The sequence below is a fragment of the Trachurus japonicus genome, chromosome 2, assembly GCF_045865225.1.
Source record: "Trachurus japonicus isolate A0001 chromosome 2, Traja_1.0".
Classification (NCBI taxonomy): domain Eukaryota; kingdom Metazoa; phylum Chordata; class Actinopteri; order Carangiformes; family Carangidae; genus Trachurus; species Trachurus japonicus.
The window spans coordinates 14014093-14036477 of NC_140908.1; the positions used below are offsets into that span (position 1 = coordinate 14014093).

At 42.4% G+C, this 22385-nt stretch overlaps 1 protein-coding gene across 1 annotated transcript; it reads right to left on the reverse strand.

Moving 5' to 3' along the window:
• Positions 1 to 6122: 6122 nt before the first annotated feature.
• Positions 6123 to 21337, reverse strand: mxra5a (matrix-remodelling associated 5a). The gene is made up of 7 exons (XM_085802320.1): positions 21126 to 21337; positions 20284 to 20413; positions 18562 to 18952; positions 13615 to 17445; positions 12043 to 12961; positions 10976 to 11302; positions 6123 to 9298 (listed from the first exon to the last, which is right to left on the reverse strand). The coding sequence occupies exons 1-7, from the start codon at positions 21308 to 21310 to the stop codon at positions 7717 to 7719; spliced, it is 7365 nt and encodes a 2454-aa protein (XP_085658446.1). The 5' UTR covers positions 21311 to 21337; the 3' UTR covers positions 6123 to 7716.
• Between the last annotated feature and the right edge of the window lie 1048 nt (positions 21338 to 22385).

Consider the following 22385-nt stretch of genomic DNA (forward strand, 5'->3'; position numbering starts at 1 on the left):
CCCTAATTAAACAGCTTCAGAGTAATTGTGATGGTTTAAATGATATGTAACTAGTTAGCTTGTTCCTAACTCTTCTGTAACTTTTAGCTAGGCTAACTAATGTTAGCTAGTTGATAGCTCGCCCTTTCATTTCCAGTGTTAGCTTGTCCTTTTATTGCTAACATGAAATGTCAAATATGACCTAATGTTTGCAAACATGAAGGATTAATTGTAGCTGTAGAGATATATTTTGACATAAATTATTATTTCATGTTAATTGTCTTTTGTGGCTCAGGTGGTTTAATTAGCCTTTTACTTTTTGACAGTGTTTGTTTTCAGTTACGTGTGCTGAGATCTTAGTACTTGGATTAGCTGTGGTTAAAACTAATTAAGTACATTTTCTCTGCTGTACTTGTACTTTACTTCAGTATTGCTACCTTTGCTGCTAGATTTTCAGGGAAAGAAACATTGTATTTTCTACTCCGCCACATTTATTTGACAGCTTTAGTTAAACAAGTAAGATACTGTCACGACTGTTCCCCGCAGCACACAAGTTCCCTTTCACCCTGGAGAAAAAGTTGACCGCCTCATTGTCAATGTATGTTTCAGACTGATAAGAATAGAATAGCTTTATATAAGTGCAGTCCATGTAGAATTAACACTGTTAAAAAATCTTTAAGCCAAGTTAACTCAAACAGAAAGGACAGTGATCTCTGTATTTCAGAATTTAATGTACCACAGCCTGCAAGATTTTATTTCCTCAAATAATCAGCAGCTGAGTTAATGTGTATAAATCTTTGCTGTAACGATTAGCTGCATTTTTGTTGCATAAATATGACCTGTCAACCGGGAGAAGCCAGTCATGTCAGCCTCACTGTGTAATTACAAGTCTGGGCTTGACAAGGTGTGTCAACACACGCAGCAAACACTGATATTAATTAACCAAGGTGCCAGTCGAAGATATTTAAAGGCAAAATTAAATGTTATATAATCACAGTAATATTGTTAACCAGTTTGAAATGTCGAGATTAGTCGACTGCATTACGAAATGGAATTAAAGTTGGTCAACATGAACTCCTCAGGGACATAAACTATAAACTATATCAGTCTCAGCTGGACATTATACTGTATTTAGAGTTAATATGGTAACACTTAATATAATTCAGCCATTCTTTGCTCTATGAAAGCCACACCCCTTTTCCCATTTAGTTACATAGATGAAGATGGCGCCGCACACTCCGGGCTTTAAATTCTAAACTAGTAAGAAAAAAAAAGATGCTGAAATCCAATGTCATTTCTACCTACAGAGCAACTAAACCACATATGAAAGTTTGAAGGAAACTAAATTCTGCCTTCAGTCTTTCTTGCAGAACCAGCGCTGACCCCTCAAAGACTTCATCACACAAACCCAGTCTATTTGTTTTGACGGTGTGGGAATGACACCCGTACGTGCTTCCAAGAAATTCCACTTTTGTTGGGCACATAAGTGCTAAAAGGAAGATGGAACTGAACGCCACACTTGGTAAAAAAAAATCAGGAACTGTTTTGTCTAAGTTGGCGAGGCACCTGGGTTTACTCAGCTTCCTTGTTTGCTCTTTTTTTTCAAGTTTGCTTAGATGAACAAATATAGCAAATAATGTCTCTGTCTGGAACACTGCAAAAACTCTAAATCTTTCCAAGAATATTTGTCTTATTTCTTGTCAAAATGTCTCATTTCTAGTCAAAATTAATCTCTTTCCACTTTAAATAGGGACTCATCACCTAAAAATGAACTTGTTTTTAGATCATTTTCACTTGTTTCAAACAAATTTTCACTTGAAATGAGTAGAAAAATCTGCCAGTGAAAGCATGTTCTTAATAAGAAAGAAAAACTTGCTCCACTGTCAGATTTTTCTACTTATTTCAAGTGAAAATCTGCTTGAAAGAAGTAAAAAGTGTCTAAAAACAAGCTACTTTTTAATGTGTTGATTTCTATTTTAAGTACAATGAGATTTGTTTTGACTAGAAATGACATTTTGACTAGAAATAAGACAAATATTCTTGGTAAGATATTTGAGTTTTTGCAGTGAACTCGTCTGTGTCTTGATGAGCACACAGCTTTCTGCTTGAAGAAGAAAAAGTAAAGAGTGTGTGCACCCAGGTGTGGCTACACACTCCACGCCAGTCGACCCTTTGTGAGATTGCCTTACGATCCTTAAAGAGCGGAGGAGTGGGAAATGTGATAACTGCCCCATATGTTTTGGGTTAACGGCTATGAACCGCCTCCGCTCATCATTTACACGAGGCGTCGCATGACTATTTTGATTCATGCTTTGAGCCACTCAGCTAATTCACTCGGCGGTTCAACCAAAGGTTTGGGATTCTAATGACCCTATGGTTTTTTTTTTTTGCGATCAGACTAATTAAGGATTGCCGGGGTAATGACAATCAGCTGCGGAGGGGGGGTATCGAGTGAACTCGTCTCAAGGCCCATGATGGGGTGGAGCAGACGGGTGGAGTTGGGGCGGTAGACCCACTGAAACTGGGCCTCAAACCAAACCAGATTCCCACAATTAGACAAGTAAGCAGACTGCATTTCAATTTCTAACGTCATTGGGGAACATATTTCACCAAGCTCCAACTTATTCCCACAACAGGAGATAATATGGGTCTAAAGTTTTGCTATTTCTGAGGTGTTTGTACCGGTTTATGCTTTACTCAACACCAACTCCCCAATGCTGCACCAGAACCCCGACTCCCAGCGTCAACAAGACTTATGCTGCATTCACCCGGAGTCGGCAGACAGCAGACGGTACGTGGCAAATGCAGCTGGACGGAACGGTAAAAACAAACAAACGGTCGGACGGCACGGCACAACGGCAAGACGCGTCACCATGTTGCTATGGCAACGTCAATATACTTGTCCACTAACATGACATCTGGCCTGCCGTCTGCCGTCTTCTGTGAATGCAGCATTAGTAAGGTCATTGCGTCAACTTCAACCAAAGAGTTTTCACCACAACTACCCAACTTGCATAGTGCGAAGAACAAACAAGAAACTGAGCGGAGTTGGAGGGTATACTGTATATACTGAGCAGGCAGGTGATTGGTCGAGGATGCTCAGGTGAAGGTAGTAGTACTGATGAGGTGGGAGTTATGGTGGCCCGGAGGTGCAAACCAACATTACAAAATCTGAAACACTTTTACAAAGCTCGAGACAAATTTATATTTTATAAAACAAATTAACAAGAAATGAAACACTTTTACAAACACAAGACACAAGACAAATGTACAAATAACATCAACTGGAAAGGGAATGTACCAACTCCGGGGGTTGAACCGGAAGTGATAACGGGAGCAGCCAAAATGAGTTGTACCAGCGACGGCATCGATTGCTGACCATCTTGGGTCACCATGAACTCCACCAACGACAACAACAGCTCGTATTGGCCGCTCCCGTTCCGGTTCAACCTTGGAGTTGGTACATTCCCTTTCCGGTTGATGTTTGTTTTGGGACTTGTAAATGTGTAATGGTAATGTAATTTTGTTTTATGATATGTAAAAATGTTTTCTAAAATGTAAATTTGTCGCTTCAAGATACGGACCGGACGACCTCCAACCTGCCGATTAACAGACGTCCGGATCGACCTCAGGCAGAAACTCTGGGTTATTACTGAAAGAATTCTCCAACTACAACAACAAAGCACACTCGGGGCCTTGATGTTCAGATATAAATATTAAATGGCTTTAATATATTTTGGATACTTTGATCGTTTTAAAAGATGTGGCTTGACTCTAAATTCAGAAATTCCCAACACACCCTCCATCCTCCGACTTCCTGAAGCCACTTATGATGAGTAATATTTCAGGACTCTACTTTTTAATTTAATGTCTCTATAAAGTATTAGTTCTAAATCTTTAAGTCTCTCTCTGTCTCATCACTCAGTGCAGTGTTTGGCTGAGCTGGAGGCAGCCTCACCCCCCCGGGACAGACCCTCTGATTGGTGTATGCTGGAGAGTAATGGGGATGTAAATCCCCCCCGCTGCGGCCCTCAACCGTTGCGGATGAAAATCCTCACCTGCAGTCTTCAACCAGTCTGGGCGGAAATCCCTCGGAACCAGGCGGAGGGGAGAGGGCTGAAACATCCTGTGGAGAAGATCCCCAAAATACAATAAGTCAGAGATTCTTTCACAATATGGGCAAAATTGTCATGGAATTATTTTTGTTTCATCTGTTTCTCTCTCTCTCTTGGCCTCCACCCTTCTACTGCTTCTCTCTCTCGCACTAAAGCAGCATATTTCTCTAACTTAATCAGTAACAATAAACACAAATCTATATTTCATCTTGACACTGAGCTAAATTTACTTACTTGATTAAGCCCAGCTTCTGCAGCACTGGAACCAGCTGCGCATGATGCATTCTGCTGGAATAAACTTTGAGACTGCATCAATTTAGAATGATCATCTAAACTGGTATTTGCTTCCAAACACATCACCTGCCTCCTCGACGCTTTGAAAATCACGAATTCTCATGTGACTGTGTGAATATCGGTAGATTGAACTCTCAGCAGTCACATTCCTGAGTGAGGAACACAAAATACCATCAAGGCCAGGAAAGTCAGAGTGTCATATCTTTCCAATTTAGGAGCTTATTTACTTACGCTGATGATCATATGATTTATGTTGAGGAGAGCTCGGCGCTGGTGCGAGCACGCTGTGAAAAACAAGCACGGCATCACACATGCACGCCTCTAATTTGCTCAGAGAGCTAAAGCTGAGCCTGATGAAAACGTCAACATCACAGGAGCCACAGAGGAAGACAGGGGTTAGCTTTCATTACCACGGAGTCTCCACATCCACGCTGTGCTCTCATGCGCTGAAGAATGGAGCAGTCCTTTCAATTTTCCTTCAAAATTGCAGTTGCTCCGTTGCACAGACATGAAGTGCCTTGATGTTTGGAGATGTATTGATCTGGTTGCTGTAGGACACAGATTCTCCGCAGCCGCAGCTTCCTAGTAACGTCTTTGATTCATCAATCAGCTGCAGCAACATGTGAAAAAAAATCTCCAGTCATTCACAGATCAGTCGCTTCTCTCCCTGAAGCTGCTCTTCATTTTGCTGCATCTGAGCAGAAGAGCGTGTGATTTGATTACAAGTGATCTATTAAAGTGGGACTTCATTTTCAGTTTCCTATGATGTCAGTTTCTCGAGTCAGAGCAGTGACACACAGGGAAGTCATTCCAAGAGCATAAACATGTGAAGACTTAGCCTTAGGATTGGGTATGAAGTCAATTTTATTGATTCTGATTCAAATTTTAAACCTGCTAATCAATTCTGGGAGTTATCGATCACCTATTTCAATTCCAAAATGGTTAAAGAGGAAAAGAAAAATTCTCAGTGGTAGTTAATTATGAATATGACATAGCAGATCTGAGGTAAAACCCTCAGAGAGACCAAATCCAGCAAGCCTGGATGGGCAGGGCTTAGAATTATTATGGCCACTGCTTTGTTATGACATCACAAAATAAAAACAAAACAAAAAAACAGCTTTATAATTAAACTTAACATGGACATCTACCTTTAAATGACATGGGACCTTTAATTCTGATGACCTATTCAGTCCTGAGAGTAAATTACAACCACGCATTGGGGAAGACAGGTGGGCGCAACATGCAGGTTTTTTCCAAACTGCATCAACACAGGTTCTGGGTTACAAACACACGGCTTTATAACAAAATTAGGTCATGGCAAATCACCGCTAATCACTGCAGTCTAATCAGTTTTCATCATGGAAAATGTTGAGTTCATCTGCAAGGAGATCATTTCGAAGGAAGTTACATGACCGCAGCACCGGTTGACCTCGCTCCCCTGACTGACTGGCTGACTGACTGACTGACTTCCCAAGAAGTGACTCTTGCAGGTCGTATGTGCTGAACTAATGGGGGATTTCCTCAAGGCTCCAGATGTTTCTTCTTTCTGGATTGCAGCTACATTCCCAAAGCAATGATTTTAATGATACTAGGCTTAAAGAGAGAGTGATGGTGACCTATACTTGCTTCATCCAAAACGATGAAGTTGAATATTTTTTCAGGTGTTTAGCTCCTCTGAACAAAAACTACACTTAATTTGAATAATTTTATTACGTTTGTTGGTTTATTTAAGCATTTTTGGCTTTTTTTTTAACCTTCTTACCATAACCCATTTAAAAAACATTATTCTCACTCATTGGTGTCATCTATAGTACGATGACAAATACTCTTGAGTCATCATTTTTTTTACCCTGCCTCAGCAATAAAGAAGTTTTTTGTTTTTAACTCGGATCTTCGTAGAAAGGAATGGAAATCTTTTCTTAAACTATTTATTAAACTATGAGAAAACTGCTTTGCATCACAGTCTGTCAAAAATATAATTTACAAATGAGGACAGAGAACCTGCATCAGCACTTTTCAGACGCAGATACAAAGATGGTGCACACCAGTGGGAGCAGGGAACAAGCAGTTATTGAAATATCTGACTCCAGTAAAGGCAACACAGGAGATACTTAATATAGACATTTGTACAATGCACACAACATCCACAGACTTAAAAATCCAACATTAGACATATTTTCCATCAGTTTTGTATTTAAGTTAAACAATATTTCCCTGTTAAATACTTCCAAACAGCTTAATATAATCGGTTTTTATCAGAAACTGCCCTGTGTTATCAAATCAAAGGTACATGATTGGATCTTAAAGAGGCAAATGCTGGTGTCGTTTCAAGCTGGAGATGCCACTTTTCCCTACTCGAAAGTCTTTACCTTTTTAGTGTTGGGAAAAAATCAGGTTGTCAGGTTGTTGGGAGTAAAAAGCATCTCAAAACTAGTGAAAATGATTTGAATTTAATGGGACAACAGGCATTTATTTACATTAAAGGTCCCATATTGTATAAAGGTTGATTTCATTTGGGGTTTAAAAGCAGGTCTAGGTTCTCTATCAGCACTATGGAAGCATAAAAGTGCTCTGTGCACAGAATAATGCACACAACATATATTCAGTAACTGCTGTCAGGACTTGTGTAACTTTGTGATGTCATACCCATCTAGACCCGACATCTATCCTTATAGGATTTATCCTTAAAGGATTTGGTTTCTCTGAGTGTTTACCTGGAATCTACTAGACAGCCAATCAGAATATTTCTATCTTCTCATGGATCAGCACTCTAAATAAAAAAAACAGAAGAGATGGGACCTGAACAGGACAATAAATAGTGAAAATTTGATAACCTATTAGTTAACGTTAGCATTCAAGCACTTACGGGTAAGCAGAGTTGGAATACTTTCAATCACGATAAAGTTAAATCAGCATTGTCTTTGGTAAGCTATACTTTTAAAGTCATTACAGAATTCCATAAGTGAGACACAGAGGACTAGTGGTTAGTGGACTTATTGATTGCATTGCATTTTTCAACATTAAAGTAGAATGATTTGGTAAAAGCTGAAGCATTCTTTAGCCAAAACCAAATTGCACAACAAAGCAATTTAAACCAAAAGAGGAAGGCCGAGTGACATTCCCAATCTATGGGCTGAACTATGGTGCACAAAATACCATCAACTTTTGACCTTTGTGTAGTATTGAATGCACCACTACCAACTTATCTCATCATTGTGACAGCAGTTTTTTTTTTAAAACATTTGTATCAATACAACATTAGCTGCTTTCAAAGGGCAGTTGCTTGGGCATACAGTATGGCATTGACCATGACAAACAGTGAAATTCCTCAAAACACATTTAGAAATGTGGCTTTAGAGTCTACACCAATGGCGTTCCTGGCTGTGCACCTGTAGACGCCGGCATCTCTTTGCGTGGGGTTCTGGATGATGAGGGAACCTTGCGGATGGAGGTACTTGTTCCCAAAAACACGTGGCTGCGCGCTGACAGCCAGGCGGGTTTTGTCCGGAGTTTCCCAAGCTACATCCACTCTAGGAATCCCTGTTGCTACGCAGTTTAGCTGAACAGCAACTCCACGTTTAGCATAAGTCACAGAGGGAGGGCCGTTGGTAATTTGCGGTGGGTATGCAATCACAGTTACTGATACAGGGAGCAGAGAGCTACCATACTCGTTTGCTGCGCGGCATACGTAGGAGCCCCGATCATAGACTGTCACTTGTTGAATTGCTAGTGTCCCATTGGGCAGTATGGAATACCGTCCAGCTCTCTGCGGTGTGTTGAGGACAACTCCACTGGGTAGCGTCCAAGTTAGCCTGAGGGGTTTGCCACTAGTTAAACAATGAAGCCAAAGTGTTTCCCCATTCGTAATACTAACTTGAGAGTTGTATTTGTTGATGATCTCTGGCTTTCTCCCCGGGGACAATGTGATTACCCGTTCCAGAAGTCCTACAGAATTCCTGCCCAGGCAGCGATACATACCGGCATCACCAACAGACGGGTTGTTGATGATCAAAGAGCCACCCGGCTGATGGAAATACTTAGAAAATCGAGCACCACTTCGTAAAGGTGTTCCATTGGGTAAGATCCAAGTGACGTGAGGTAGTATTAAGCCCTCGAAGGAGCAATTCAAAGCCATAGCATTTCCCACAGTCAACGACAGACTGTCTGTTTTTGGGCCTCTAACTCCGACAACCTCTCGAACATCCAAATTAACCACCAGCCTAACCTCGCCTCCTTCGTTACGAGCGATGCAAACCAGCTGCCCCGAGTCTGTCCTTTTGGGGGATCGGATTTCCAAGGTACCGTTGAGGTGAACAGACATCCTCTTGCTGTAGTACGGCGCAGGTAGGATCACGTTTCCTGGAAGAACCCACATGACGCGAGGGGTGGGGGTTCCCTTCGCCACACAGTCCACCATCTTCTGCTGATCCTGGATGGCCGTTACCTTGACAGCACTGGCGGCTTCTCTCAGGCCGTTGATCATTGGAGGTGTTACCAGGACGTCCAACTTGATGACTTTAAGGTCTTGTCCTGCACCGTTCCTGGCAATGCAGGTGTAGTTACCTCCATCAGAGCGTTGGGCCTTTTGAACAACCAACGTCCCGTCATCCAGGACCTGGTATTTGTCTAATTCTGGGGAAATCACTCTATTTGTAGGGGATATCCATGTTTTCACTGGTATTGGTTCCCCTTTGACAATACATCTCAACGTAACGGTCTCACCGTAGAAAACCCTGACAGCCTTTTGATCTTTATCCTGGATTTGCGGTGGCGAAGCCGCAGCCTTCACTTTGACTCTGACCTTCATTTCGTCTTTTCCGAGTTGGTTCTCGGCGTAGCAAGTGTAGTCACCTTCTTCTGGTATGCCCACATCGTTGAAAACCAGTGTCCCGTTGTCAAACACAAGGTACCTTCAGGAAGCAAAGTGGAGGCAGATACAAAATGTTACAGTTTGATGGCTGTATCTGTCAGTTATGACATGCATTGTGTGCAATGTGCATTAAAGGAGAATTCCGGTCATTTTTCACCCCTAAGTCGTTGTCCTGATGATCACCCAGTGTTGGGAGGAGCAAAAAACGCAACTAAAATTGATACAGGCAAACACTATGAGTTCAGTGGTGTGTCGTAAGGATTCGAGTCATGTACCATACATATTTGATTGTTTTTTGAGTGTTTGTGGTTGAAAAAATTGCCCCCATTGGTTAGCATTGTCGCTTTCGCTAGCGCCGTCTAGCCATGGTGTAACTCCGGTTTGCCTGGATCAATTTTAGTCGCGTTTTTTGCTCCCCCCAACACTGGGTGACCATCAGGACAACGATTTAGGTGTCAAAAATGACCGGAATTCTCCTTTAATAGAATAAAAAAGAACATTTGTAATATACAGTTTAGTATTTTAAGATTAGATGGCATGCAATATGACAAAGTTTTCTTTAGGTGGTGTACTTGGATGTTCTGTCTTGCTGTGGTAAGCATATTACATAATTTCTGGTTGTTTGGTGTTTCTGTGTTGTTTTGGTACTCTGTACCCATTTACTTTACTATTCTGTACTTTTAAGCTTATTTGCTATCAAACACTGGAACAAGGGAAGCAACTGTCACTGCAATGGTACAAAAGAATTGAGAGAAGAAAATGTTAGGTCACTTTAATCCAAAGCTATTTTAGAAAACAATGCAATATTGGTTTGTCATATTGCTTTATTCTCTACCAGGTTGTTTCAGGATGACCATGTGAGTGTAAATGACTGCTCTTAAAGGGAGCTGAATTTGCTTCATTACTGTATATGAAATGACCCAGAAACACAGCTGCCTTCCCTTTCTCCCCCTGACTCACTCTCGCTTTCTTAATATTTGGTTGCCCAACCTCAATAGACTGACAGGTCATATTTACAGTTTACAGTTCCATGTGTCGTAGCAGGAAGCAATAAATACAGCTGAAATACTAAGGGCTTTTTGTACTGTAGTAGCACATGCCAGAATTGGTTCATGAAGTAATTTTCTGTGGAAGTTGAGAGTCATTAATCTTTGGGTTGTGTGCTGCCATTGTAGCTCAGAGTAAGGAGGTACTTTCCAGTGATAATAATCAACTTGGCTTTAATTTGATGAAGTAATAACATATGGACATTTCTAATGGTCTTTAAATGTCTTAATTGATCAATTGCAGGGCCGTTGTTAAATAACTTAAATGATCTGAGTTTTTTAAAGGTTCCATAGTGTGTGAGGGTAAATTTCCAGTCCTTTTTCGAGCAGCAGGATAATATATGCTTTGAACCTCTCTTGTGAGTGGATGAATGCAGATTTCCAGTAAACTAAGAGAAACCAAATCCTGCAAGGCTGGTTGCTATGTCCAGTCAGGTGGGGTGAGTGATTTGTTGTGACATCACAAAGTTCAGGAAATGCTAATGGCTTATTTTACAGCTCAGTTTCTGAATACGTGGTACTGACACTTTCGTAGTATTCTTATAGAACATACACTTCTTCTTTTTTAAATATGGAAATTTGCCTTGATACAACACTGTCCCTTTAATATCTCCATGCAGTCCATCCCAAACAGTGATATACAATGTTACTGAATACCAGCCCAAGCCTACCTGCGGCTGCGTCCTCCACCGACACGGTCCTTCTGCTTGACCGGGTTGACCATGGTGCCATCTGGCAGTGCCCAGCTGATCTCAGGGTTGGGGAATCCAGAGGCCACACAGTCCACCTTCAGGTCTCCACCATACACCACCTCCTGACTGGATCGCTGCTGCTTCTGCTCGATCTTGGCTGGCCTGGTCAGCACATTGACCCGCAGCTGGACGTAGTCATCGCCGATCTTGTTACGTGCCACGCACATGTAGTCGCCGCCATCCTCAGCTCTCACAGATTGAATGGTTATAGTGCCGTTCAGGTACACCTTAATTCTGGGGTCAAAACTTAAAGAATAGAAAAAAAACAACAATCAGAGGTCATTAAACCAAGGCATCTATTAAAAAAATAACTGTTTAAACTGTACACACTAAAAAATGTTGGGTTATCTCTGTAACCCAATTTCTGAGTTATTGGTGTTTGGTTAAATTTTTGGGTTATTTTTCCAGAGTGTAACCCATTTCAGGGTTATAGGCTATGAATTTAACCCAATTCCTGGGTTGTTCAAGTAACTGAATTTTTTTTTTTTTTTTTTTACAAGAGTTTACTTTTAATAGGTTTATATTAAAACATAAGATAATCAATCAAGAAAGTTTCCCTTCTCTTTTAAAGAGGTACTAATGATAAGTAATTGTACTCAAAGGACCACTTAACCACTTTTCAATCTAGGTCTGCAGGGAGCGCTCCAAACTTGTTAACCAGTGACACCACTGCCATTCATTTCTGTGACAGTGGTGTCACTTGGTAGAAAAGTTTGGAGCACTCTCTGTAGTTTTTAACAACCAAACTGTTGGGTTAAAAAAAACAACCCAATTTTAACCCAGCTGCTGGTTTGAAGAAGGACAAACAACTTTTTTGGGTTATTTTAACCCAACGGGTTAAGAAAAAAAGAAAAAGAAGAATAACCCAATCCGTTGGGTTAAAATTAACCCAAAAAAAGGGGGTTGTCCTTATTTGAACCAGCAGTTGGGTTAAAATGGGGTTATTTTTTAACCCAACTGTTTTTAGTGTGTAATTTTTGCTTCACCTGTACTGAGCATCAACCAGTTTCTTTGAGGGTGTCCTCCAGATGATCCAGGGATCTGGCTGTCCTGTCGCCACACAGTTGAGCAGCAGTTTACTCCCATAGATCACATCTGTCCTCTTGGGGGATGATGAGATGATACTGGCTTTTGATGAGTATAGATGCCTCCTTGTGGTCAAGAACACGGTTCTCTTGCTGGATGCCACCGCATTACTGGCTGAACACTCATAACGGCCAACATTGGCTGGGCCCAGTCCCCGTATGTACAGGGTCCCATTTGGGAAGACGACAAGGTTGCGTTGGGTAAAGACCTGGGAAGCAGCGAGTTGTACGCCATCGGGTGTAACCCAGCGGATGACAGGTGGAGGGGTGCCCGTGGCAGTGCAGTGAATGTAGGCATTGCTGCCCTCTGGGACGGTGGTGTTTTCTTGTCGAGTCTGTTGAATCACAGGTGGCGACCCTGACACAGAGAGGTGGACTGAGATACTATCAGCTCCAGCTGCACTGCTGCCAGTGCACTTATAAGTCCCTCTGTCCGTGGAACTGGCCTGGGTGATCCGGAGGGTGCCATTACTCAGGACCACTACACGCTGCTGCAGTGACACACCAATTGGCGCAGCAGCCATGTGGACCTGGTTCGGGAGCATCCATGTCACTCTTGGCGTAGGATACCCCTCTACTTTACACTCCAAATCCACTTTGCCCCCCAAGGGCACTGTGATGTCTCTATTCCGAGGCTGGAGCATCCTTGGATGCTGAGACATGACCACAAGGTTGACCACTAATTTGTCTTCTCCATACTGGTTCTGGACCACGCACAAGTACTGGCCTTCATCCATGGGTTGTGTTTTCCTGATGATTAATGTACCATTGGGGTGGACCTCAAACCTCTGGACCCTCGTGTTCTGAGCTATACTTGTCCCTGTGTGAATGAAAAGACAGACAGAGATTTCACATTTAAAGAGAACTATTGAAAGCAGAAAAGAAAATAAACAAGGTCAAACTGTGATTCATTACTGCAACATAATCTGACAAAGGGATAAGTTGGAAAGCTTTGAGAGGCATTGCTGTAAGTAAAATTTCTGTTGTGTTTATAAATATAATTGAGTTGGTGCTTTATATATGAAAGCCATGAAAGGCAAATGAATGTTTTCTTTCTTTTCTGGATATTTTTTAAAGAAAAATGTTGACTTGCCTTTCAGAGCTTCCATTCACTTATCTGACATAGAAATGTGAAATATTTGATTGTGACTGACACTAAAAGTAAATAGATCCTCCACATTAATAGACATAATAATTTACTTTATGTTGTTTCCATTAAAGGTAATCTTATATTACAATATATAATGCTTATGTAAGTCAAGCTTGTCTTTGATTTGATATATTTGACAATGACATCACGTTAAGAGATACAATGTTTCGTATCACATACTGTCGGATCAGCATTTTTACAGTATCAGGCCATTGTGGTTCTGAAAAAATAATTATTGTTCAAATATTTGAATTATTAGACTATTTCAGATTTTCTACAATACTGTTTGTGCGGCTTAATATCTGAGTTTGAGCCATACATACCACTAGCAACATTAGTCCATGACAGGAAGGGCTTTGGCTCGCCTTTGGCCTCACAGGGAAGCTGAGCATCTGTTTCAGCTTTCACAGTGAAAGTCTGGAAATTGCTCTTAGTTATCCTTGGCCTCTCTCTTGGAAGAGATCCTGGTCCAGGTAGCTGGAGCATTGTGGAGACTTCCTGAGTGCTTGTTAGCGGCGTCTCTGTGAATGGATTAGTTTGGATTGGGGTAATCATCGGGGCAGGGGTGGCCGTCTGCTCGGTTGTCTGCCTGCTGGTCGGCTTTAAGGCTGGGGAGGTTTCTGTGTTGTGAGGTGTGGGGTGGTAGTCTGATACTCTCCTAGGCTCTGGTGTGGTGTTGATAGGTACAGTTTGTTGGTCTTGATTGGAAACCTCCTGGGTAGTGGCCTCCAACAATGGTCCCATTGTAGTTCCTGTAGATGTTATGGATGGTGTGGCATGTGATGCCTCTTTGGATGGGACCTCAGGATCAGGCATTAATGATACAGTGGGCGGAGATGTTATCATAATCGTACTTGTGGTGGGATAATCAACAATTACTCCCATATTTTCAGCTTTATCAAGATCTCCGTCTACTTCTGACTCGGTGCTTGTGGTGTTATTTTGATATTTGCCATCTTGAGTAGATGTCTTTATGGTAACCTGTTCGGTCTCCAGATCACCCTCAAAATCTCTACTTGGGGCTGTAATTAAGTCACTTGAAGCATCTCCAAAAGTCGTACTGATTTCATGGTCGACCGCAGAAGCAGTTGAACCAGGCGCGAACATCATCTTTCCATCGTTCTCGTTGGGCGCGTATTCATAGACCGATAAGATGTCTTCAACTTCTGTTGGCGCCGGTAGAGTGATGCTTGGCCTTTGCGTCTCCAAAGGTCTTACAGGTGGAGGAGGGCTGTTTGTAGACCTTTGCTGAATGGTTGAAGCATCCGTTTCCAAGATGTCTGGAGAAGATGAATTCTCTACAGTACTTAAGGTTGTTTGAGAACTTGTCTTTCCGTGACCCACCCCTGGAAAGGCTGTTGGAAACGATGGTGCCTCCGATGTGCTTCTGAATAGTGGTTTGGCCGGGGTAAAAAGGCTGTCCTTAGTTTTGGCTGGTAACGAAGAGGGTTTGGTGGCCGCCTCACTGTCGTGCATGGAGACTGTGCTTTCTGTATGACTCAGTCTGCCTGATGACGCCGCCTGGCTGCTGCTGAATGGAACAGTGGTATTGAATTTGGCGATCGTAACTTGGAATGGGTCTATTTTTAGCCGTGTGGAGGCAGTGGTCCTGGGGGCTTTTGTAGGTGTGGTGGTTGGTTCATCCTGCTTTTGTTTCCTTCTGTTTGGTCTTTTCTTGCCTTTACCATTTCTTTTTCTGGAGTTCGGCTGTCGTTTTCGCGAGGCTCTCCTTGTTGTAGGGGGCGAGGTTGTTGTTGTCGGGGATGCCGTTGTTAGCATCGCTTGAGGCTCCAAATAATCAAGTGCTGTATCCTTTGGCTGAGTGTGGAGCTGTGGTGTTGTTGCAGTCTCACTAAGATATTTTCCATTTTCTTCTTGGCCGGTCTCTGAATCATTTGGGTCAACCAAAGGGATAATTTTACTTCCACTTGAAGAAAGCTCTCTGTCATTATTAGTGCTGGCAACGACATCGGGTCTTGCAGTATTCCCGATCCCCTCTGACGCCTTGGACCAATCAGCTGTTTTGACTCCATCAACATCTGTGTTTGTGCTGTGGTTCTCTTGTAGAGAAAATGTACTGCTGCTGCTGCTCGCGCTGTTTGTGTTCGCTTGCCAGAAAGTGACAACATGGAGGGGAACAGATGTGGTCTGTGGGAAGAAAAGTACACTATTTGGAGTTGTATACAGATCCAAGTTTGCATCATGGGTTGTGTGCATTGTGTGTGGCTCTGTTGTAGGATGTAGATGAGTTTCTACTGTATTATCTGTGGTGTGGATCTGGTTAGATGCCACGTCGCTTCCCTGGCTTTGTGTATTTTGTTTATTAGTCTTTATTTGTGTGCGTTGTATTGGAATCTGTGGTGTTGTTAGGTAATCCTGGCCATCTCTCTCTGGTGCAGTCACGCCATCTGATGATCCTTCAATAGTTTCCTGTGACGGCGTTGTCTGCTCTGTTGGTCTCCCCTCTGTTGTGTGTTGACCTGGAGTCGGGGTCACGGTAGTCTGAGCGTTTCTATCTCGTATCTTTGCCAAAATGTCAGCCCATTTCTCTGGATCTATTTTACTCTTTGTCATGTTAATCCTCCGCCTGCTCTCCACTATACTCTTCCTGTCTTCAACACGAGATGTCATCGGTTTTCGTGGAACTTGCGGCCTCCGCCACATATTCCTTGACGGATGGATGCCCCTCCTTCCTGGGACCACACCCTCTGGGATTCTTCTTCTCGAAGGATTCAATGGAGATACCTCTTGGGTTACTTCAGGGTCCCCTGATGCCTCCTCCATATTCTCCGTGGGGACTTTAATCTGAGTGTTCACGCCTGAAGCTGACTGAGGTCTTGGTAGAAGCTTCCTCAAAGGTCTAACCAGCCCTTTGCGCCTGATAACAGTCACTTTTGCAGCCAGTGTATCCACACCATGTTGATTTATAGCAATGCATTTGTAATAACCGTTGTCCGATAGCTGAGTCTGCTGGATATGTAAAGTCCCATTGGAATAGACCAAAGCTCTGGAAGATTTGGCTTGAGGACTAACTATATTGTTGCTTGGTAGAATCCAGTTAATCTCAGCATCAGGGGAGCCAGAGGCCAGACAGGGAAGAGAGATGGGGGTCCCAGCAAATCCCTCAATAGGGGTAATTGAGGTATCCTCCCCTGAGAGGGGACTGGAGGATTCTTGAACCGTCAGATGGAACGGCAGGACATCCAGGTCTCCATGAACCTTAGCGATGCAGTAGTAAATTCCTGCGTCTTTGTGGCTGACAGATTTAATAATCAGCTGTCCATCACTGGACACAGACACCCTGTTGTCTGGACTGCTGTACGGTGCCTCCACCTTGGAGCCATCTGGAAGCATCCAGTGAATGACTGCTTGGTCAGAGCTTTGCACAATACAGTCAATTTGTCGCTGGCTTCCCAGGATAGCGCTCAGTGCTTTTTGAGTTTTGTTTGTCGACTCGATTAAGACCCAAGTCCTTCTTTGTCTCCGCACCAGCTCCGCCTCCACAATCTCTGACAGCTCTGTACTCAGGGTCAGTTTCACCACCTTGGCTGATGATTGAAGTCTGTTCAGTTGGAGGTCTGCAGTTGTCTGCATCAACCAAGCCGGCTGGGCCATGACGTTTGCTTTAACACCTGTGTAGTAGAGTGCATCTTTCTCAGAGTCTTGTCGATACACATAGGTTGGATGAGGCTCCTTGCTGAGCATAACCTCCCTTTGTAAGTGGGCTGGGACATTGCTGTAGTAAGCAATCAGCCTCCACAGTTGCTCATATTTTTCTCTATCAACGGGACATTCCAGATCCACTGACAAAGTGATGTTGGAGGCCAGCTGCAGCTGGTCGACCTGCTCCCAGTTGATCTTGGTAATATCGTTGGGCTCGCCAATACTACAATCCAGAGCCACCTCATTTCCATGTTCATCAGACAGGCCCAGTGAAATGTTTCCAAAAGGCTCCCTGAAGTTGTCTGCAGTCATGACCTCACTTTCGGTTTCCTCAGGTGGGGAAGCTCTGTGAGGAGAGCTGATGATGGGACCAGTGCAGACCAGGTTCTCCACAGCCTGGAGCTCTTTCATCTGGAGCTGCCTGGGGAAGGAGCACATGGGGCAGAGCTGACCACCAGGAAGGGCCCTGTCCTTCTTACATTTCAACACACCTGGGGCAAAAGAAGGCAAAAGAAGTCTTAGTTCACTCATCTGAAAAATATGATGTAAAAGTAAAAAAACTGCAGTGGAGGAATTAAAGGGATAGTTCAACATTTTGGCAAATTTAGGGATTAGGGATTTAGGGATTTAGGGATTTGCCATAATCCCTATAGTCATAGCAGTAGGTTCGTTACGGTGCAAGCTATTTTTAGAACGGTGGAGCAGAGCCGTGAGCTACTCAGAGCTACGCTACAGAGGCTAATGGGATTTCTTGGTTTCCCTCATCAAACTCATCAAATACACAATCCAACAACTCCAAAATACTCTGGTGGACAAGTTGTGACCTGCACATTCACCACACTATGAGATAATAACAGAACGTTACCAGACAGAGTTGTTGTAGAGGGAAATTCATGCAAAAGTTTTTCAGCAACCAGTCTCTGCATTTACCCAGGGGCGTAACCAGACATTTTTGATAGGGGTGGCCCAAGTGGGGCACTCACTTATGGTGGGGTGGCATGAAGCGTGAGCACGTGCACACACAAACACACACCCACACAGGTTTTGGCCATACCCATTTTGTCTGCAAAACCCATATCTACTTAAATTACTAACACTGCAAGAAAAACTAGACAGGGAAATACAGAAAATGCAAAATACAAGAATGGCAACATACAATTGTGATAGAAAACCTCAGTGAGAAAAGAATTACTTGACAAAAGCCAGTATAAACAATGTATAAAATGCCTCTGACTGGGCATATAGCCCATTATATTTTGGGGTGGCCAATCAGATTTCAGGGGTGGCCCGTGCCACCCAAGGCCACTCCCTGAATATGCCACTGCATTTACCTCGAAAACAACTCCGTCTCATAACGTTCCGTTATTATCTCATAGTGTGGTGAATGTGGAGTTGTTGGATTGTGTATTTGATGAGTTTGATGAGGGAAACCAAGAAATTCCATGAGCCTCCGTAGCGTAGCTCTGAGCAGCTCACGGCTCTGCTCCGCCGTTCTAAAAATAGCTTGCACCGACAATTAAAGGTAACGAACCTACTGCTATGACTATAGGGATTATGGAAATGGGTCAATTTGCCAAAATGTTGACCAATCCCTTTAAAGGTCTCACCTGGTGAGGTTTTATCCCAGTTATGGATCCATCTCATGTTGCAGTCACAGGTCCACGGGTTCCCATGGAGATACAGATTCTCCAGCTGGGGCATGGTCGCCAGCAGCCTGGAGGGGAGCGAGGTCAGTCCATTGTCCGACAGGTACAGGTGCCTCAGCGTGGAGACGTGGAAGTGGCTCATCAGTGTGAAGGTGGTGAATGTTTGCGGGTGCAGCTGTTGGAGCTGGTTTCCCTCCAGCTGCAGCAGCCGCAGCGAGCTGAGGCCCTGGAAGGCGTCCGGGTGGATGAACTCCAGTCGGTTGTGGTCGAGGTGCAACCGGGCCAAAGACCAGAGACCCTGTAGAGTGTGTCTGTTGAGCTCCTTCAGCTTGTTGTAGCTCATCTTCAACATCTAGAGAGCAGCAAAAGAAATACAAAGACATTATTTTCAGTATGTACAACCACAAGGTGCCTATTATTATTTATTTGGGTATTATTTACCGACTTAGTTTATTTGTTGCTCTGTTCGTGTTACTTTCAGTTTGTCTTTGTATGTATGAATGTGTTTGTATATGAAGAGTTCATTTGCAAAAGCAGATAAGTGCCATTTTGAAAAAAATGAGCTGAGGCTTTGTAATTATGCTTTGCATAGTGTTGTTTTCAATAAAACTTTATTTTTTTTGAGATATGTCTGTTTTGTTACATCTCAAAGTCACTCAACTTTGGTTTGACTGATATCCCCTTATGTAAATAAAGTTATCTGCTTTTGCAAATGAACTCTTCATATGTTTTTAGGTATATGACTATATAGAGAGATAAAGATTAGTAATCATATGTTAGAATAAATCTATATGTATAAAAATATAATAATATATTAGAATACATCCAGTTAAATAACTCATAAATTAATTTATTGTATAGACTATAATGACTAGATAACTTGATAGATAATTTATGAAAAAGGGGTGGGAGTAAATATGTTTTACTTCTTCCCACTCCTTTTCGGATATGAAAAAACAAACAAAAAATCAAATTATCTTTATTTTCAATTATTTTATTTTATTTTGTTCATATGTTGTCTTTGCAAATTTTTTATTTGTTATGTCTGTCCATTTCTGTATTATGTTTTATTTCTTTATGTCCGAAATAAACTAAAACTGACTAACTAACTAACTAACTAACTAACTAACTAACTAACTAACTAACTAACTAACTAACTAACTAACTAACTAACTAACTGCAAGGAAAAAGGAAGGCACAGTAATCAAATATCTTTTACCCTGCCACACCCAATTACTGACATATTTCACAATTTCTATATTCATTTATACCTGGACCTGGGTTTTCAAAGTGCTTATGCTTCCTCAAAATCTGCTATATTTTCACTGAATCACCAAGCCAACCGTCAGGCCAAATACAGACCACAACAGCCCACAGACCTGTTGTTGCTAGAGCTCCAGAGAGAAACCTGAGACAGTAGATAAAACCACAGCACTACTCTGAGGTGGTTTTTGGTTCTTGAAACCACAAATATATCATATAATGGACAGCACTTCAAAATAAAACACATTGGGACGGTAAAATATGGGATCTTTCATATTCATTATTCTTAACGTTATATTTTTAGAGGACGTGGTCAGTCTAGAAACACAAGTTGGACAATTACTGGTCCAGACAGGGTGATTGTGGATTGATGGATTGAGACATTCACTCGATACTAGGTGTGATGATGAGTCAGCGTACCTGCAGTGAAGCGAGGTCCCTGAACGCACCATCAGGTAGAGTGTGGATGTCATTTCCATGAACCATCAGCAGCTCCAGCTTCCTGAGACCAGCCAGTGATTTGTCTGTGATCGTATTAATACTGTTGAACCTGAAACAACAGAAACCAGAATAAACATTAAACGCAATACACAAGAATGGATTTGCTTTATCAACTACACATTTACATACATCACATATGCATGCATGCATGCATACATATACACTGCAAAAACTCAAAATCTTACCAAGAATATTTGTCTTATTTCTAGTCAAAATGTCGTTTCTAGTCAAAACAAATCTCATTATACCTAAAATAAGTATTTATACATATACATACATAGTTATACATAAAAAAGTAGCTTGTTTTTAGACACTTTTTACTTATTTCAAGCCTATTTTCAGTTGAAATAAGTAGAAAAATCTGATAGTGGAGCAAGTTTTTCTTCCTTATTACAAGCACAAAAAAAAGCTTTCACTGGCAGATTTTTCAACTTATTTCAAGTGAAAATTAGTTTGAAACAAGTGAAAATGATCTAAAAACAAGTTAATTTTTAGGTGATGAGTCTTATTTTAAGTGGAAAGAGATTAGTTTTGACTTTTGACATTTGGACAAGAAATAAGACAAATATTCTTGGAAAGATTTTGAGTTTTTGCAGTGTAGATACATATAAATGCATGCATACATGTTTGCATATGTGTATTATGCATGCATTCATATATACACACATGCAGACATAAAAGGCTTACACAAACAGACATACACTCGCATACACCCCCCCCCCCTCCCTCCCTCCCTCCCTTTTTTTTTTTTTTTTTGTTACCCTAGGTTAATGCGCTCCACGTGTTTCGGCACAGCAGCCGGGATGGTGAAGAGCGAGCGGAAGGTGCAGTGGAGCTCAGTGGGCTGGGGGCAGGAGCAGGGCCGGGGGCAGGGGACAGGGGCAACAGGAGCCAGCAGCGCCACAACCAGCAGCAGCAGAGCCCGCAGCAGGACGCACATCTTCATCCTCGGTGGAGCACTGACTCACAGCAGCTGTCCGAGGAACGAGAGCAAGAATCGTCATTTTGCACACATGCATCTTAATAAAAATAATAATTATAAACAGTTCCATAAATGCTGTGAGAGGTGACCCGAGTTTCTGGGGGACTTTCTGCCTCCATCACCGGTGAACTCCGGTAAATACGCACAGCGCGGCGCAGCGCAGCGGGGCTTCAGCCAAAGTGCTCTTTAAATATTTAATTTCAACTTCAGCTTATTTCGTTGTGATGAAATATAGATGCTCTTACCTCAAACCCTTGATAGCCTTTCTCCGGGGAAATCCTCATATTCCATTTCAACATGGATTAAATCAGGAAACCGCACAGTTGGAGCAGAAGTGGAGGAAAAAGTTAAAACTTCAGAGACAAAGGAAATAAAGTCGGCTATAGGTGTTGGTTGCAAAATAAGAAAGAAAATGACAGAAAAAAAGGAAAGAAAATGATGTCAGGGTGAATGTAAAATCCTAAATGTCAGTGCGCGCTGTGGATCTCCACTAAGGACTGAGACAGACTGTGCAGCGCGCGCTGTGGAGACGCAACAGGAGGAGCCACGAGGACATAAGAGGGTGAAGAGACTTTCAGTGGGAGTTCGACTTTTTTTTTTCTTCTCCTTCTTCTTCTAGTGGGACTTGACTGAGAATATGATCTTGTAACGGAGCCAAACACACTCTCATGCTGCTGAGTGGATGTTGATGTCGCTGGGACAGACTCAGTGAGTCACACTCAAACCGCGAGAAATTAGATTAACCTCAATAGCTGACAGTCAGAGGATGGGAGAGGCTGGAGGTAATCTGAAGCTGGATAAACTTGTGGCATCAAGGGGGGGAGGAAGGGGGGGGGGTGTTCAGGGACCCTGAATTTAACCAGCCTCAACAGCAGAATGAAACTTATGGCTAAACATATATAGATCCATGGCAACAGGGCCGTTGCTAGGAATTCTGGGGCCCCTGACTTTTTCACTTTTCACTTTCTTAGACTGCATAGTATGATCATTTTTTATTTAGCCTACTTTGTTTTGATGCTAATGCAGCATTACTATGAGT